At 46.9% G+C, this 19726-nt stretch overlaps 1 protein-coding gene across 4 annotated transcripts in view; it reads left to right on the plus strand.

The window, feature by feature from the left end:
- Positions 1-9568, plus strand: part of gpr68 (G protein-coupled receptor 68) — a 21249-nt gene extending 11681 nt beyond the window's left edge. For 2 of the 4 annotated variants that reach the window (XM_084913846.1, XM_084913848.1), the window contains exons 2-7: positions 991-1209; positions 1316-1465; positions 2239-2372; positions 2471-2693; positions 3172-3352; positions 3434-9568. In XM_084913846.1, the coding sequence (XP_084769972.1) occupies positions 1108-1209; positions 1316-1465; positions 2239-2372; positions 2471-2693; positions 3172-3352; positions 3434-3864 (1221 nt within the window). In that variant the 5' untranslated portion in view covers positions 991-1107 and the 3' untranslated portion in view covers positions 3865-9568. Of the gene's footprint in view, positions 842-937; positions 1210-1315; positions 1466-2238; positions 2373-2470; positions 2694-3171; positions 3353-3433 lie in introns of those variants that run through there. The other 2 variants (XM_084913845.1, XM_084913847.1) reach the window with 2 other exon arrangements.
- The last annotated feature ends 10158 nt before the right edge of the window (positions 9569-19726 follow it).

Below are 19726 nucleotides of genomic sequence, written 5' to 3' on the forward strand. Positions count from 1 at the left end.
AAGTCTGAGAACCCACGCAGACACAGAGAGAGAGGCCGGGGGATTCAAACTAGGAACCACGTCACTGTGAGACGTCAGCGCTAACCGCAGAGAAACAGGCTGTTTTTACTGTGAGATGTGCCACACCACAACAGGAAGTCGCTGCTGGAGGACAGTTTTAACGTCTCTGTCCCAAATTACAGATGCTGATTCAGGCCGAGGAAGGGAACGTTTCAGACGCTGAAAATATTCATTTCAAACAGCTGCAGAAAAACAGAGGATGCAACTTTAAAAATGAGAAAATGTTGGTTTGAGATGATGTGACCCAGAACCATGTCTTCACATCTGTGCACAGATTACTCATCATTTCAGCATTAGATAAGGGAAAACAGCAAAAGATACAAACAGGAAGTTCCCAGAGCAACGTGCTCGTCGTCCGATCCTCTCATGACTCTGTCAGAGGAGCAGCACTGAGCGCGCTCACAGAAATGCTTCAGAAAGTCTCGTCAGTCAGCACGGGCTGGCATTTTAAATCATCGGCTACATGCTGCACATTTCCAGGTACCCTACAGGAGCGCATCAGCGCGGCGCTCTGGGTGCAAACTGAGGACTGTAGAGCTGCTCAGGGCAGTTAAAGAGTCACTCTGCTTTCCAAAGCCTCCACCTGCTGGATTTCAAACCTGAGCTCAGCCTGTAACCAAGCTAGCTGTCAGGTTTGGACAGGAAGTCTGCGTGTTCCAACCGCACACCGCAATCTATTTCAGCCTGAGGGCTGCACCTCAGAGGGTTAGCGTGCGTGTGGATGGTGTGGGTTCGCTAGGGCGACCTCTAAAGGAACAGCTGAAGGACGACCTGAGAAAATGTCTGTGGGATTAACATCACACAATCAATTTAAAGACAGAAACAAGATCATATTTACTTCTTTAACCTCTCTCTGCTCACCTGCAGGGGGGGGGGGGGGGGGGGGGGGTGTCTAATCTGGACTAAGCTACACTGTCTCCTCTTCCACAGAGCGAACCGTCCAATCAGAGGCCCGATGAGACGAGAGCGGGTTAATCCACCGCACAGAGCGCTGAGCAGCACGCGTGCTCTGGACAGATGAACGAGTCAGGGTGAAACAGTGTGAGTATGATGGCGATCAACAAGTCTGAAGAAGACATGAGCAACTGCAGCATCAACCATCAGATCCACCAGCACGTGTTCTCCTGCGTCTACATCCTGGTGCTCATGGTGAGTGATGGAAGTATCTTTGCTTTTAGGAAGTATTTCCCGAGTGCTGATAAACGGTGCTCCAGGATCTCCATGTGCTGGATGGTGAATGATCTTGTGTTTGTAGGTTGGTGTTCCTGCCAACGTGTACTCGCTGTACCACGCTGCCCTTCAGCTGAAGCAGAGGAACGAGCTGGGAGTTTACCTGATGAACCTCACTGTGTCTGACCTGCTATACCTGGCGTCTCTGCCTTTCTGGCTCCAGTACTTCTTTCAGGTAACGTAGAGACGTCCTCTCCGCTCGCTCTTCCCTCGGCGGTTCTTCACGGTGCGTCTGAGGCGCTCTGGTTTCAGTCAAAGTGTCGGTGTCATCACAGACAGTTAGCACAGCACCGTGGTGTCGTCCGCCCACCACAGTGGAAGGCTGTGGTTGGAGCTCGACTTCAGGTTCAGTGCCATTAAAAGTGCCACGAGCTGCAGTTCCTCTAGGATCCACCGGGGGCTCCAGCAGTGAGTCAGTCCCACAGACTCCCACAGTTAAACGTTCCTGCAGAAATAAACATGTTTACATCCTGATGCACAAACTGTTTGGTCTCCGTAGATCATTTCCTCCTTTATAACAGCTGTACGAGGGAGGATGTGTTTGTAACTCACATTAAGGCTTAAAGTTTGCATTTTAGGGGCGTGGCCTCTCTGAGTGACAGGTGGATGCTGACACAGGTGGCTGTAGCTGTTAGCTGTCTGCTAGCTTCACCTGAACTGGACCGTGTTTCTGCTGTTAGAGCCTTTTGGTCATTTTTAATGACATCATGTGACCAATAACATGGCTGCTGTGACGTCACCGTGATAACGGATCTCTCTAACGTCGTCACGCTAACAGCGTCATGTGACCTGTGGCCGTGTTAAAGCTCTGCTTGGATTAAGTTGGTGTTAGGTGGAGGTGAACTGGGCCATTATTAGCAGTCTCCTGCCCTGACAGCGTGCGCGGGTGGAGTTCCTCCACCTGCCTGTCTTATTTGATCCACCTTCAGTCTGCTGTTGCTGTTTCAGGACGATGATTGGCGTCACCGAGAATGGCTGTGTCAGATGTGTGGTTTCCTGCTCTACGAGAACATCTACATCAGCATCGGCTTCCTGTGCTGCATCAGTCTGGATCGCTATCTGGCTGTGGTCCATCCTTTGAGGTAAGACGGTCTCCCGTCGTTTCGTCCTTCGTGGCTGAGATCAGGACGTCTTTGGGTTTATGAAGAAGTAAAATCACCATGACGCGTTCTGCCCGCAGGTTCACGGCTCTGCGCTCCATGAAAGCAGCGTCCGTCATCAGCGCCATCATCTGGCTGAAGGAGATCGCGGTGGGCGTGTTTTTCTTTCACCATAAGGAGCTCAGCAAAGATCCCAGTAACCACTCGCTGTGCTTCGAGCACTACCCCATGAAGTCGTGGGAACGTCCAATCAACTACTACCGCATCAGCATCGGCTTCACGTTCCCGCTGGCCATTCTGTTGGTACGGTAACGGCTTTACACGCTCTTTGTATGTTTCAGGATTTCTGCGTCGGTCTTAAAGAAGTGCAGTCCAATACAAAAGCCCGTTGGCAGAGAACGAGAGCTGGTTATTGGTCAGGAAACCACGCGTCTCCTGGCTCAGTGCCACAGCCATGAGTCCGCCACTCTGGGTTAATCCCACATCTTCATGATGTTCTCAGTTATTTCATATTTGTAGTTAATTTGTTGTCCAACATTTTCAGCTGCTCACCAGATATGATGATCTTATTTGGTTATTCAAACGCTTCCTTTTCTCGATGTCACAGTTTTTTAACTCTTCACTTTACTGTTGAGAATAAATGTTGCTCATGTTTTTCTGATGAATCTATCCGCGGCGCTGGCATAAAGTATAAATCCCTGAAAACTGGAGTCAAACACAGTAAATGTAGACGAGTACCTGATTCTCCTGTAACCACGGCGTCTTGTTTTGTCTTGGTTAGATTAGCTACCTGTGGGTCCTGCGAGCGGTGGGCCGGAGCGCGGGAACGCAGCCGGATCAGAAGATGAGGATCAGGCAGTTAGTCAGCAGCACCATTCTCATCTTCCTCGTCTGCTTCTCGCCCTACCACGTCTTCCTGCTGGTGCGCACACTACTGGAGGAGGAATGCAGCTTCATCGAAGGTACCGTTTCACTTGCAGGAAGCCGTCCGATAAATAAAGATGGCGCCGTATTACTGTGGTGACACGGTTCTTGTTTTTCAGCCATATTTAACTACTACCACCTGTCCCTGCTGCTGACCACCCTGAACTGCGTGGCCGACCCCGTCCTCTACTGCTTCGTCAGCGAAAGCGCCCGCCGCGGCCTCTACAGAGTCGTCTTCAGACCTGTCGCCAGGATACTCTGCTGCTGCCGTCGCCGTGGCAATGCCAGTCCCGCCAGTCCGGCTAACGACTCCCACGAGGTCGCCACGGACGAGAACAACGGCCAGCCGAACGTGACGCTGCTCACGCACAGCAATACGCTGAACAACGGCCAAACAAACGCCGCCTGCAGAAACACGAGTTTAATCACACGGATGCACGAAGAAAGCATCAAAGCACGAGTCACAGAGAATAACACGACCTTGGAAATGTGTGTGACAGAGAAGCAGAAACAAAACCCCGACAGGACGGAGGGACGTGGGCAGAAATGAAATGATCAGCACGCCTCTGGGCACCAATGACCCGCCTGCACGACGAGGGCAGGCTGTACTCCGCGGGGGCGTGTCTGTGCTGATGCAACAGCCCAGCCTGAGGGAGGTCAGGGTGGATCTGAGGTCTGCAGTCTGAAAGCCCCCGTTACCCCTCTGTGGCGTCTGACATGGCGCAACATGACAAAACGCACACGAGGCGTTCCGAAATACTGCAGAGTGTCACGGCATCACTTCTAATAAGACTTCATCATGTTAGACACACATTCGCGTCTAAAAACTCGCCTGAAAGGCTCCGTGTGGCAGCGATGAGGTTCCCGTCAAACAGTGAAACAGGAAGCAGACGTGGAAGAAATAAACCGAACGCTTTCACCGCAGCGCCGGAACAAACAACAGGACTTCCTGCACTTTGATTTAAAGAACCACACGTAACATGAAGGGACGCAGGAAGACCCGACAGAACATTAGAAACGGTTATTGATCAGTGATCAGATTTGACCCATCGATTGGCTCCAGGACTCATTAAATGGGCTGATTATGACTTATCGAAGCAAATTCTTTAAAACAAGCTGAGACTTTGTGACCCCTAACCTTTGGTGACCTGTTAGAAAGTGTTTCCAGAGTTCTTGTTATCCTAATAAAACGTAGTTTATTATGACGCTGAGTCACACCGATGTTCCTCGCTGTCAGATAAAGTGCAGAGGATTCAGATTCAGGACAAATCTGTCTCTACTTGAAGCAGAGCTGATAACAAACCTCATCGTTGGCATCGGTAGACTTCAGTTATTGATAATGTGAACCTCACAGATTCCTTCATGTTTAAAGGCAGCAGGGTTTATGTTAGCATGAGGAGCTTCAGACGATGCAGCGCCATCAATGAATTCAAATTGAAGTTTGACAGGACCTTACACAACCTGACGAGTCAAAAAGCTTCTGTTACCCTGATCTGAAGCTGGCCTGCTGCCCTTCAAGATCATCTTCTCGTGACCTCCTGCAGAGTTCAGAGTTCAGTCCTCTGTGTTTTTTGGGTTTGTGTACTATGAATTTGCTGTTCTGTGACTTTATCTCAGTGTTCATGGCGCTCCAATCATAACAACTGACCAATCACTGTTTTTTTTACACCCGAGCCTAGAGATCCAGGTGAGCTGGGATGAGGTGCATGAGAAGGTGACCGTGAGCGGGAGATTAGCCAAATTTCAGTCAGGTAACTTTTATTCTGGAAGCGTTTGGCCGCCGTGCAGCAGTCAGACCGCCTCCCGTCTGTGAAAAACAGGACTCACAGTTTCCTCTTCATTTTACTTTTAAAAAGAAAACTGTTAGTTTACACACACACAGACGCACACACACACACACACACCGGTCACAGCATGTCTTCATAGCCTCCCTTTGAGCCCGTTTCAGCACTTTAACGCTGAGGAAAGAGACTCACTCTGGGGTCTGTATGTTGCTCTCTGCATGCATGGAAATGCCTCTAAGTCTGAATATGTACATATTAAGAATCTGTGTGTTGACTCTGTGGTTATAGATCTGTGTGCTGTAACCTGCTAACATGAAAGTGACAGAGAATATTTTTATAAAGCTTAAAACTGAGTTCTAAACAGAAACGGTCAGCCTCATCTGTGTGTGTGTGTGTGTGTTCATGTGTGTACATATACATGTGGTTTTCCTGTCCTAGAAATAGCAGCTCTTTAGTTTCAGGTGAGCGATGCAGCTGTTTCAAAGTCCGCCCTTCCTTTTTTTTTTTTTTTGCCTGTCCCGTTTGGCTCTTTTGCATCAGAATTATTGTCTAAAGGCGAAGAAAGATGCCCAACGGATTTACTTTACCAAACTGACCATCCCAGCCTTGGCGTAATGGTCTATTTGATTCACCTTTTATTGTTTATTTTCACTTGCTAGATACGGGACAGACTTGAATGAGGAAAAGAAAAGGGAGAAAGGAAGAGGGGGGAAAAACAGCGGAGAAGAGGGACGGGGATAAAGGGCAAAAAAACAAAAACCAACTAAATAAGCAGACAAAAAAATACATCTATCAATCACCTGGATCACCTGTTGAGAAAGAGAAAAGAAAACAAGCAGAAGAAAACGAGAGCAATACAATAAACAACATCACGATGATATATGTGAATATAACAGTAAATACTAAATATTAAACATTATTGTGCAGCACGTAAGATCGACAGCGCACAGTGTGCTTTGAGGTAGGAGCCAAAAAGGGTGTAGTTTGTGTGTGTGAGCACCCGTGTGTACACCTGTGAGCATGAACGCGCTTGTTTTTAAAAGGTTCTTTCATGTAATGATCTGCTAGAGGGTGTGGGGGGGCCACAGCCCCGTCCTCCAGGGCCTGAAGCAGGTATGGAGGAGATCAAAACTCCAGACATCCAGAGGCCCCCAGAACACAAGAGACCAAGGAAGACCAACAGAGGGGCAGCCGCGCCACTATCCCAGAAAGAGCTGAGGAGAGCCCCAGATGAGGGGTCACTCATCAGCCGCGGAGCAGAAGCCGGGGGGGGGGTTGCAGTGACGCGCCCGTGAGCTCCGCCGGCAGTCAGCTGTGCCAGAGTGACCGAGCCCCAGGCCGAGAGGCCGAGGGCACCCCACCCCGAAGTGGCCCGAGCGAGCCCCAGGCTCCAGGCCCCGATAAGCAGCCACCAAGGAGTGAGCCGGTGTGTACCTGGACGACCATCCCCGGACACAAAGAACCACCAACGCACCGATGTCTGAGGGAGTCCACCACTGGCCTCCATACCTTGGAGGGGCCTGAGATGTCCCCAGAGAGGTGGCGTCTGATACCCAACCTGACATATAGACACAGACATACAGGCACACACAGATACAAACATCCATTCCCACCCTCATGCTCTCATATGCAATTACTCAACACTCACCCAACGTGGAGACAGACATAGAGAGACACTGTACACACAATCACACTCCCCAAGCGTACTCAAAGAACCGGGTCTAGAGGTCTGGAGGGGGAAACTGCACCCAGACCCAGGTGGTGTTACCCTTTTCCCTGTGGTGGGGAGAAGCAGACCGGCCCGACTCCGCAGCAGCAGGGAGGCCCCACATTCCAGACCCCAGTTGGAGGGCCAACTCCTCCTCCTAGCCCCCCTGCTCCAGCAGGCCGCAGAGAGGGGTGAGAGAAGACTCCAAAACCTCCCTCCACCCACTCATATGTAGTGTTGATGCATGTGTGTTCTAAGGTGCATTTAAAACCCAGGAGGGCATAGCCCCTCCTGCTAGCCCTCAATGTCTACATGTATTTAAAATTGAGAGATGGGCAACGATGCCAGGGGTGAGGTGTACACCCTGATGGTCTTCTGGAGTCCGTGTAGCGTGCCCACCCCCAAGATCCTATATGTTTGTGTTATGAGAGTGTGAGTAATGTGAATGTCTAAGTTGTGGGATAAAATTGAGGCACAAGAAGCCAGAAGGGGACAGAGGGGGGGATGCCTCCCCTGCACCCTGGTGACACACCTTTACCCCAAGGCCCTGCATGTGTGGGTGATTGTGGTGGAGCGGGAAGAGGGAGGCAGCTGGAGATGGGGAGGGAAGGAAGGGAGGGGCAAGTGACCCCTCCCTGGGGCCAGCTCCCCCGCTGACCCCAGTAGGCACCCCCATACTCTGCAACCCGCCAGGGAAAGGGGGCCCAGGCCCATCCGGACCCAGTACAGCAGCGCCGCCCAGCCCCACAGAGCCCGGGACAGCCCACCCGACCCCACCACAGAGAAAACTGCACCCACCCCATCATCCACTCATCTTCCACACTACACAAGACAATAGACGCCCAGGCTGAGATCTTCCTCCACCTCTCCTGTATCTCCCCCTCCTGCAGAGTGAGTTTGAAGAGAGGAGAGCTCCTGCAAGATGTAACAGCCTCCCCCACCAGCTGAAGAGCCCCCCAGGTGGCTCGATGCACTGGCGGCACCCTGCGCCAGGGCTGGGCCCCCATACACCCACCCGCCCACAACCCCAGCAACACACCAACCAGGACCCACACCAACCGAGGCCCAGCCAGCCAGAACCCCACGCCCGTCCCGGACCCACCCAGGGGCAGCCAGGCTACCAGGTCAGTAACCCACGTCCGTCAGCACAGACCCTCCCCTAGCCGCGCTGCACGCAGCCATGAGGAAACCGTCACCTAAGAGCCAACAGAGCCCCTAATAGGCCATGACCGCTACCCCGGGTTGAGCCCCCCAAGGAAGATGCTCCTGGGGAACTCCCCGACACCCTAAGCCTGTCCCTACCCCCACACCAATCACAACAGCGGAGGTGGGACCAAACTATGACCCCCCCACCCCCACTAGGTGATGGAGCTGATCAAAGGAGCCCAGAGCAATTGATCTGATGTGGTGGCAGAGGCTGTATCGAGACTAATGTAATCTAATAGATAATTTCTATATTGGTTAGAATTAAGATTATTTTTATTTTTCCAGTTCATGAGGACTGTTTTCTTGGCTATGCATAGGGCAGTGAAAACCATATGGGCTATATTCTTATCTGTAGTGACATTATCTAAGCTGCCCAACAAACACACTAAGGGGGAAGTTGGAATGTTACATTTCAGACACTTTGATAAGTCTTCACATATCTCGCGCCTGACTTCCTGACGGACAGAAAGCAGCATGTGAGGCTGGGAAAGAATGTCTCGGACTCCCGGACCATCAGCACCGGCTCCCCTCAGGGCTGTGTTCTTTCTCCTCTGCTCTTCTCCCTGTATACCAACTGCTGCACCTCCACCCACCAGTCTGTCAAGCTAATCAAGTTTGCAGATGACACCACCGTTATTGGACTCATCTCGGACGGGGATGAGTCTGCCTACAGGAGGGAGGTTGAACGTCTGGTGTCCTGGTGCAGCCACAACAACCTGGTGCTGAATGCCCAGAAGACAGTGGAGATTATTGTGGACTTCAGGAAGCACACAGCTCCACTCCCCCCCACCATCCTGACTGACACCCCCATCACCTCTGTGGACTCATTCCGCTTCCTGGGTACCACCATCACCCAGGACCTGAAGTGGGAGCCCACCATCACCTCCGTCATTAAGAAAGCCCAGCAGAGGATGTACTTCCTGAGGCAGCTGAAGAAATTCAACCTGCCAACACGGACAATGATGCAATTCTACACTGCAATCATCGAGTCCATCCTCACCTCCTCCATCACCGTGTGGTACGCTGGAGCCACTATCAGGGACAAACAGAGACTGCAGCGTGTTGTGCGCTCTGCTGAGAAGGTGATTGGCTGCAGACTCCCATCTCTGCAGGACCTGTACACCTCCAGGACACTGGGGCGTGCAGCTCGGATCTCAGCTGACCCTTCTCACCCTGGACACAGTCTGTTTGACCTGCTCCCCTCAGGCAGGAGGCTTCGGTCCATTCGCACCAGAACCTCTCGCCATAAGAACAGTTTCTTCCCCTCTGCTGTTGGACACATGAACAATAACCGTATGACTGTTCCCACCACTAACACATGACCCTACGCTGTGTTCACTGCATCATTCCATGTTTGGCACTGATCACCACCTGCACTCATGTATATTTCATGTATATATCTATCTACTTAGCACTTTTAATTCTTATTCTTATTTTTATTTTCATGTCTATTTAAGTGTAATTTATGACAGTATGTTTGCACTGAAGCACCGCAGCAATTTCCTAATGTTGTAAACCTGCTCAACATTTGGCAATAAAACCCTTTCTGATTCTGATTCTGATTCAAAACTTCTGAACTGGTGGACAGAACCAAAGAGCCTGGATATAATTGTCCGGTGAATTGGTTTGACAGTGTGAGCAGTTGTTGGTAGACGTAAAGCCCATCTTGAACATCCGATGACCTGTATAGTGCACTCTATGTAGTATTTTGTATTGAATTAACTGAAGACTGGGATTTCTGATTAGATGAAAGGTTTTTAAGCAAATCTGAGACCAGAGGTTTTGGTCTAAGTTAACTGATAAATCCGCTTCCCATTTTGCAATAGGAAGTGATATTGATTCATCTGTTTTAGAAAGCATTCTGTATATTTTGGAAAGTAATTTGGGGGTTTTAAGAGTAAGAAATTGAACCACACTTGGTGGTGTTTGTAGTTCAACTTGACCGGGTTTAAATTTCTTTTTTACTATGGATTTAATTTGTTGATATTCTAAAAATCTTTTTCTTGTTGATCCCATATTGTGTAACTAGTCTGTCAAATGAAATAAATTCTGTTCCTTCCAGTATATGTTCTACATATTTGATTCCTTTACCACTCCAATCTGAAAAGTTTATCATATTATTGTTTTGTAATATGTCAGGGTTGTTCCAGATAGGTGTACGTTTGCATGGGATTAATGAAGACTCCGTCAATTTTAGAAACTCCCACCATGCTGTCAGAGAAGAGCTGATGTTGACGCTTTTGAAGCATTCATGTCGTTGGATGTTTGAGCTGATAAATGGTAGATCTGAAATCTCTAGATTATTGCAAAGTGCTTGTTCTGCATCTAGCCAAGGTTCATCTAAGAGGGTATGTTTTAGCCATCCTGAGAGAAACTGAAGCCTGTTGGCTAAGAAGTAGTGCTGAAAGTTAGGTAGTTCTAATCCTCCTTTATCCTTGGTCTTTTGTAGTGTTTTTAAGCTGATACGTGGGGGTTTATTTTTCCAAAGGAATTTGGACATGTATGAATCTAGAGATCTGAACCAATCTTGTGGCGGTTTAGTTGGGATCATTGAGAATAAATAATTTATTTTTGGTAAGACCATTTTTATAGCGGCGACCCTTCCCATGAGTGATATGGGTAGACATTTCCACCTAGCCAGATCACCTTCTACCTTCTTTAAAAGTGGGATATGGTTTAATTTAGTTAGATCTGCAAGCTTGGGAGAAACATTAATACCTAATTATTTTATATTTCCCGATTGCAGTGGTGTAGAAGAGGAATTAATCGGAAAGACTGTAGATTTTGACCAGTTAATTGAGTAATCTGATATTCTTGCAAAAGAGTTTATCAATTCAATCACCCCAGAGATATTGGTTTGTGAATTTTGGAGAAAGCGTAACACATCATCTGCATAAAGGCTGATTTTATGTTCCATGTTCTTGCATTTTATGCCCTTAATTACTGAATTCTGTCTAATTGCTGCTGCTAGTGGTTCAATAAAAATTGCAAACAGTGAAGGAGACAGTGGGCATCCCTGCCTGGTGCCCCTCAGGAGACAGAAGCTGGAGGATGTTTGGTCATTTGTTCTGACACAAGCTGTTGGGGAGTTATATAATATTTTTAACCAGTTAATGAAAGAGGATCCAAAACCAAATTTGTGTAAAGTTGCAAATAGAAATTTCCAGTTAACTCTGTCAAATGCTTTTTCTGCATCTAAAGAGAATATTGTAGTTTCAAGGTTTTTACTGTATGAGTAGTCTATCAAATTAAGTAATCTATGTGTATTTGTTGATGAGTGCCTACCTTTTATGAAACCAGTTTGGTCAGGATGAATTAAGAGGGGGGTTATTTTCTCCAGTCTCTTTGAGAGAGCTTTGCAGATTATTTTAAGGTCTACATTTATAAGGGATATTGGACAATAGCTTGAGGGATATACAGGGTCTTTGCCTGGTTTTAGCAGGAGATTAATGTTTGCAGAATTCATATTTGATGGAAGTCTGCCCTTTTCTTTGATTTCCAGCAACGTTCTGTAGAAAACTGGTGCTAGAATCGTCCAGAATTCTTTGTAGAATTCTGCAGGAAAGCTGTCTGGACCTGGAGCCTTATTATTGGGCATACTTATCAGGGCTTCCTGGAGTTCACCTGATGTCAGTGGCGAGTCCGCCCTTCCTGATGCTGACGGCGTCAGCGACACTCTGAGCAGATATGGAAACGATCTAAACATTAACTTGTTACACTGTTTAATATATGAACACATCTCAGTCCCCAGTGAAATGTTTCACCTCATAATGAATAACCAATCACAGCCACAGAATCCCCCGTTTTCTCAGTTTGAGTCTTTTGCCTTTCACATCAGTTACCATGATGCCAATCACCCTCCTGAAACCCCCCCCCCCCCCCCCACACACACGTAGATATGTCAGTAAAAGTTTTGTTTGCAGAAAGGGGGGGTAGAACATTATATATAATATATACATTAGGTGAATGTGCAGTAGTAGCATTTATGCAGCAAGCAGGTGAATTCTGTACATCAAGTGAATAAATAAGAATAAACAATTTGAACATATTTAACATGAAAGGAATTTGAAATGTACTTTGTGCCGGTGGGTTTAGAGTGTCTGGAAGAGAGTCCTGTCTCAGTCACTTATGGATGATGTGAGAGGGTGTGTGTGTGTGGGTGTGTGTAGGTGTGTGTGGGGGGGGGATAGCAGCTCCCCCTGAGTCTCTCTGTCCTTGCCTGGATGATGAGGAACCTTCTACCGGATTGCAGAAGTTGGAACAGTTTGTTGCTCAACAGCGATGAGCAAGTAATAAACTCAAATATTAAAACACAGCACTGACATTTACAGCACGGCTCAGACCAAACGAGTCCACAGACACACTCAAAGGTCCTTCCATAGTTTAGAAACTGCAGCCTCTGTTTAGTTTTCAGTCTAGAACGAGGAACCGCCAACGGGTCTGTGTCAGAAGCCGTCGGTGACCTGCACGACTCGAGTCTGAGAGCTCGTGCACAGACGGAGAAACAGGTCACGAGGCCAGTGACAGGACATCAGCAGCCTCGCAGCAGCATTTTGGAGCGTTCACAGGCCATCTGAAGACAACTTACCGAGGCCACAGCATGAAACAAAGGCATCGAAAAGCACTTCTCATTCCAGCTTGGATATTGATGTAAATGCAACACCTACATTTCTGACAAGTGAGAGACGATTAGCAGCCATCCAGATGTTTTTGGCATCAGTACCACAGGACATCATCTGCAGCAGTGATATGAGATGCCCGTAAAGATGCTGGAGATGTGTTTGTGTGAGTAAATACAGTGCAGGACAAAGTGACAGAGGTGGAGGAGAGTCACAGATTCATCATAACTAATGATTGGATGCAGAGTAAACACACAGTGAGTGGGGAGGAAACCCCGTCTGAGTCCTAAACCTGTCTGCGGTCAGGTACCTGAAACGCTGCACGTGACAGCCTGATGAAACGAGACGAGTGTGTCAGTGACACATCTTTGTTTACATGTGTCTGTGATAAAGATCCATCAAAAGCTTTTCATATGTGTTTCCAAATAAATGAAATATGCACACAGAGTCAGGATCTACAGTCTCTGCTTCTTCATCGCTGCAGCTCTTTGTGGCCAGCCGGAGATCGAGGAGCCGCCTGGTAAGACGATCCTGATGTGAAGGTTCACTTTGTTCCACAACAAACAGAAACTTCACCCAGGAGCAGTCTGCAAACGCTCCCAGCATTTTCCAGCATGACAGAGAAACGGAGGCCAGAATGAAAACTAAGTGATTCACTTTATCACACTTTAATGGAAAACCTCAGAAAACTCCGTTAATCCTAATCCCATCTGAAATCTGTGATCAGCTCGGAGCTCTGAGGCAGGAAACACAAGCAGGAAGCAGACTCACAGGTAACGAGGTGAAGACAAAAAGTAGACCTTTACTCAGGCTGATGAGACGCTCCAAGAAGTCCATGAAATTTAAAACCAGGTAAAGCCATAAAATCCCAAAACAAGCAGGGAACACGTGACACAGAGGACCCGAGTGGAAACACCTGGGTACCCACAGACAGGTGAAATGAAGCATGAAAAAGAAGACATGGGGAGCAAAACTAAAAGACACGAAGAGTTCAGCTAAAACATCAAACTATGAAGCTACAACTCTGCAGAGAAACTAGGATTTCAAAACATCAAGAACTAACAGTGAATACTAGTGATGTGACGTTCTGTATCGAGGCTTCAAAGCTTGTGTCGAGTAATTGAGGGGGTGTTTCCGCGATGCGCGTATCGAGGCTTGCTTCATTTATGGGAGGAGCTGAAAATGATGACGTCCGAAGCCTCGCTGCCCGGCTTTACCACGTGACTGGTTCATGAAGTGGTTCGAACTTTGCCGCGAGCTATGACAGCGATATAAACCCCTCAGACTTCATTCAAAAATGTGGGTGTTTGATGGAGAGTTGCGGTTAGTGAGAGTTTGGAGACAGTTTGGAGGTTTATGAGAGTGAGGAGAGAAAGTCAGGAGAGAATGGAGCCAGCTAAGAAGAGGAGGATGTCCTCCCCTGTGTGGGAACATTTTGATCTTATTCCTCCCAACAAGGTATGTAAATTTCTACAGAAGATGTATTTTCATAATACTGATGGTGCAATACAATTTATGTTAAGCGGCTTTACTTTTGTACAAGGTGAAGTGTTTGCTATGTGCCAGGGAGCTGGGATATAACAACAACACCTCATCCATGCTTAGGCACTACAGAGCTTTGCATGAGAATAAGGGGAACACCGATTATGGAGCAAGACCAGGTGAGCCATCAAATGCAATGATAATATAGCATGCAGTAATGTTACTAAATGATATAACAATATCATACAACTGTTATAAGTTACGTGTGTGATATTTATGTTTGTGCTTTGTCTTTATTGTCTTTCCTCAGGAGAACAATCTCAAATAGATGAAGACCTGGTTAGCATGGTGATTGAGGACTCCCAGCCATTTAGCATTGTGGAGGACAAAGAATTTAAAAGATTTGTTAAATCATTAAATCCTAGCTATGTTCTCCCCACTAAAAAGGTCATAAAAGCAGTGAAAATTTAGTTTTTACAGAATAAAATGTGAACAGGCAGGACTGAGGCTCAAAGCCTCAGTGTGTAGCTGTCCATACCTCAACGTTACAAAAGCACAACTACTGTCCACACCCCAACCACACCTCACCTCACAGTAAATGATCATTTCCATTTTAAGCATTTCCAAATAATCATTTTCCATACTGCCAGTATAAATATACACAGTATACTGCATCACTACAATATAGATGTTTTACACACTCCTTTTGTTGTTGACATTTACAGGCTGTGTGCAAAAGGCCACACTCTTCAAATTCAGGCCAACTAATATTTTTACGTCCAGTAGGTGTCCTACTAGAGCAAATGAAGCTTCAAGAAGCTTTGCGCTGGGGTGAACCAATTAGATGAAAAGCTTCAGTGCTTCATGAAGCTTCATCTGCCCATCACTAGTGAATACCTCAGACTCAACCTCACATACTAAGATTATAAACTCAGGAGTGAAAACGACCAAACTCAGAGACCATTACACGGAGAAGGTCACATACCTGCTAATTAGCATGTCCTTGTCCTCATATCCCAGCCGGTCTCGGCAGATGGCCCCGCCCCTTCCTGAGCCTGATTCTGTTTGGAGTTTCTTCCTGTTCAAAGGGAGCTTTTCCTTCCCACTGTCACTGCAGTGCTTGCTCATAGGGGGCAGTAGGTCTTTATCTGACAATATAAAGTGCCTTAGGTGACTGTTGTTGTAGTTTGGTGCTGTATAAGTAAATTGAATTAATTAATGCTGAGGATCATCCAAAAAGAAAAAGCTGCTTTCAGCCTCTTCACTGCCACAAGGGGGCGCCACAGCAGGTCTGACTTGGCACAGTTTTTTGCCAGATGTTGGTTTTGTGTCTCTGACTGAAAGTGAACATTCAGTTAGAAACGTGTAAATATGAGGAGACTGACCCACTGTGGTGATGATAACAGCTCCTTCCTGCCTCTCTGTGGTTTCTTTGTCCTCACTGTCCAAGGTGAGGAAGAGCCCGGTGCTGGCCTGCTTCATCATGTGAAGGTGGGTGGTGTTCTGCTGTGATGAAGCTGCAGATGGACTCTTTGAAGGATAAAGGGCTTGTTTGTTCTGCTCACAGCGTTTTATTTGAGCTTTGCTGTGATGCTTAGTTAATGTCCAAACATGTGAATGATACTCCGAGGTCCACGGAGCAGCTGCCGAGATCAACCAATCTTATCTGAGTATAAGGACAGAAAGACGAGAGTGGTGTCTGTCGAGGCCTACCCCTCACAGGTCAGAGGGCGTGTCTTCCTGCCTGTGACCTGTGACCCTCTCTAGCCACCAAATGGAGCAGACTCAAGCTGGGAATATGAGCCTCTGTGAAACCAGCTCCTGCTACAGAGGTAATAAGAGAGGCACTGAAGCGTCTTTACAGGATTCACCAGCTGTGAGACTGACTGAGCGCAGGACTTCTTCTTCTGTGGTGTACTCGAGGATGCACTTATCCATGAACGTGACTGTGTGACCGTGAACTGATCCTTCCATGTCATCTGTCATCTGCTGGGTTGGTGAAACATGAAGCTCATGTCCTCTGCAGTCTTAATAATACACAGGGGCCTGATTATTTAAGACCTTGTATGTGGGGAGCAGGATTTTGAATTCTGGATTTAACACTAACAAACTGCAGGAATGTCTTAAAGACATAAAGACCTGGATGGCCGCTAACTTTCTGCTTCTTAATTCAGATAAAACTGAGGTTATTGTACTCGGCCCTGAAAATCTTAGAAATATGGTATCTAACCAGATTCTTCCTCTGGATGGCATTACCTTGGCCTCCAGTAACGCTGTGAGGAACCTTGGAGTCATTTTTGACCAGGACATGTCCTTCAACACACATATTAAACAAATATGTAAGACTGCTTTCTTCCATTTGCGCAACATCTCTAAAATTAGAAATATCCTGTCTCAGAGTGACGCTGAAAAACTAGTTCATGCATTTATTACTTCCAGGCTGGACTACTGTAATTCATTATTATCAGGATGTCCAAAAAACTCACTGAAAAGCCTTCAGCTAATCCAAAATGCTGCAGCAAGAGTACTGACAGGGACTAGAAGGAGAGAGCATATTTCTCCTGTTTTGGCTTCCCTTCATTGGCTTCCTGTTAAATCCAGAATTGAATTCAAAATCCTGCTCCTCACATACAAGGTCTTAAATAATCAGGCCCCATCTTATCTTAATGACCTTGTAGTACCATATCACCCTATTAGAGCACTTCGCTCTCGCTCTGCAGGCCTACTTGTTGTTCCTAGAGTATTTAAAAGTAGAATGGGAGGCAGAGCCTTTAGTTTTCAGGCCCCTCTTCTGTGGAACCAGCTTCCAGTTTGGATTCGGGAGACAGAAACTATCTCTACTTTTAAGATTAGGCTTAAAACTTTCCTTTTTGCTAAAGCATATAGTTAGGGCTGGACCAGGTGACCCTGAATCCTCCCTTAGTTATGCTGCAATAGACGTAGGCTGCCGGGGGATTCCCATGATGCATTGAGTTTTTCCTTTCCAGTCACCTTTCTCACTCACTATGTATTAATAGACCTCTCTGCATTGAATCATATCTGTTATTAACCTCTGTCTCTCTTCCACAGCATGTCTTTTATCCTGTCTTCCTTCTCTCACCCCAACCGGTCGCAGCAGATGGCCGCCCCTCCCTGAGCCTGGTTCTGCCGGAGGTTTCTTCCTGTTAAAAGGGAGTTTTTCCTTCCCACTGTCGCCAAAGTGCTTGCTCATAGGGGGTCATATGATTGTTGGGTTTTTCTCTGTATCTATGAAGCGCCTTGAGGCGACTTTTGTTGTGATTTGGCGCTATATAAATAAAATTGAATTGAATTGAATTGAACACGAAGCCAATACAGGCGAAATCTGCTCCTTCTAGTCCCTCATGAATCTCTCCATAAATTGCAGTTAGTTCAAAATGCAGCTGCTCGTATTGTTTCTAGAATTACATCCACTGAACATATAACAGCTCCATTGGCTTCCAGTTCACCTCCGTGTCAGATCCTGCTTCTTACTATCAAAGCGCTTCATAACCTCGCTCCTCCATATTTATCTGATCGCCTCCATACGTACTCGCCCCCTCGTTCTGTCTGTTCCACCTGCTCGCCTGACTATCCTGGGACTCAGAGCCTTTAGTTGTTCTGCCCAAGACTTTGGATGCACTTCCACCAGATCTCCGGACCACAAACTCTCTACTTTTAAATCACATCTCAAAACCGTTTATTCAGGATTGCATACAGCTAATTCTGTCTTAGTCCATTTAAACCTTGCTCAGCTTTGATGCTTTCATACTTGTGTTTTGTTTTGTTTTACCTTATGTCTAAATCTTATTTTGCAATGTTTATTGTATTTTATTGCTGCTATTGTTCTTGTGTTATCGTAAGGTGACCATGAATAACATAAGAGCGCCTATAAATAACATGTATTATTATTATTATTATTGTTATTGTTATTATAGAACTGGTCCTAACACTGAACCCTGTGGAACTCCGTAGTTAACCTCAGTGTGTGAAGAGGACTCATTTACATGAACAAATTGGAGTGTGCAGGAAAGCTTCCTTCATAAAGACGACACAAACTGACACCTGAGTGGTGAGTACAGATACATCGCTGCTTCAACACATACAGGACAGACTTGTCAATCACAAGCTAGCCCCACCCTAATCCCCCCATTCTGACTCCAACAGGACCATCACGTCCAAAGGGAACTTCCTGTTTTATTCAGTCAGACCTGAGAGCAGCGACTGAACCCATAAACTCATCAGTAATCGGCCCACTGGGCTCATTTCTCTCAGACTTCTATCTAATCAGACGTCAGAGGAGTCGCCCCCTGCTGGACATTAGCGAGACTGCAGGTAAGAAGCCTCTCTTCAGCCTGCAGTCTGACTAATCAGCTCTGTGATGTGTGGCGTGACCTCTCATGGAAAATCTTGTCTGCTCGGTGCGTGGACAGTAAGAGGATCCCTGCTTTTCACAGGCGTCTGCAGCTCCTGCGCTCCCTGGGGAGCATTAATGATCCAAGCTTATCTCTGTAAGCTGATTAAAGCACTTGTTAACCTCATTAAGATGTGTCAGTCAGCCTGCTTACAGGTCTGATTTCTGCTGATTCCTTCTTTACCTTCTCTTCTCATCAGCCTGCATCGACTCCACTGCCACTGAAAAACGCCTCACCACACTCGTCATTATCTGGCTTTGAGGTCCGCCTCTCCTCCTGTGTTGTGGTGAGTTGTACATTCAGCACGTGGCTGCACAAATGCAGCTGCTCGAACACTAAACACAACACGAGGCCGCTCAGCCGACACCGTAGGCCCGGACAGATCCCCGTGTGCTCGTCCCGGCTGCAGAGGCCTCCGCAGTGATGATTACAACTGTTCTTACCCAACAGGTGAAACACAGCTGTCGTACAGGTACGTCACAGGCCCCAAAAGGTTTTTACCTACATCAGATATAGTGATGTCATCATGTTGCCTAGCAACAGAATAAAATGACCTGTTTTTTCCTTGTGAAGCATCGTGTTGTTTTCATTTCAGAGCCAGCAGCACGAACAGGCCGCGGCGTGGACACGTGAGTATTAATAACACGTGGACCCAAAGGACGCAGCGCTGCCGGCGTTCTGACGCAGGCGCCAGGATGTGTTGGACTTGTGTGACCCGGGCAGCTTTGCTCTGATGCGTCACATGAAATGTACTTTCTACAGGCCTGAAAATAAAAACACAATAAAAGCAGAGGTGAATCACCAGGTGTTAACCCCTGAACGCCTCGTGCATCATATTAGAAACAGACAGTTTCTGTCTACATCATCAGAGTGATTCTGTTTCCCTCGAAAACCTAAAGAAACAGAAAAAGAACATTTTAAGGAAAAAACTGCAGATGTAGCAAATATGACACAATAAAATTCTGATATGTAGTTTTTATATTTGGAAAAGTAAAAAAAAAAACAGCGAAAAAGAAATGATTTTATTTTGAATAAACTGTTTTCATGCACATTTATTAGTGCTTTGCTTACAGTGCGCTGAGGTAACCAGGCAGTAACTGTTTGATAAAGGTCTGTGTTATTCTGTCACGTTTAGTCCTGAGTGTACCTGCAGCACGGCTCATGTCTGTGTAAAAGAAGCTGTAGGATGGAGGTGTGACGG

Source organism: Perissodus microlepis, chromosome 19 (assembly GCF_051167445.1).
Source record: "Perissodus microlepis isolate ML-2025 ecotype Zambia chromosome 19, ASM5116744v1, whole genome shotgun sequence".
Taxonomy (NCBI): Eukaryota; Metazoa; Chordata; class Actinopteri; order Cichliformes; family Cichlidae; genus Perissodus; species Perissodus microlepis.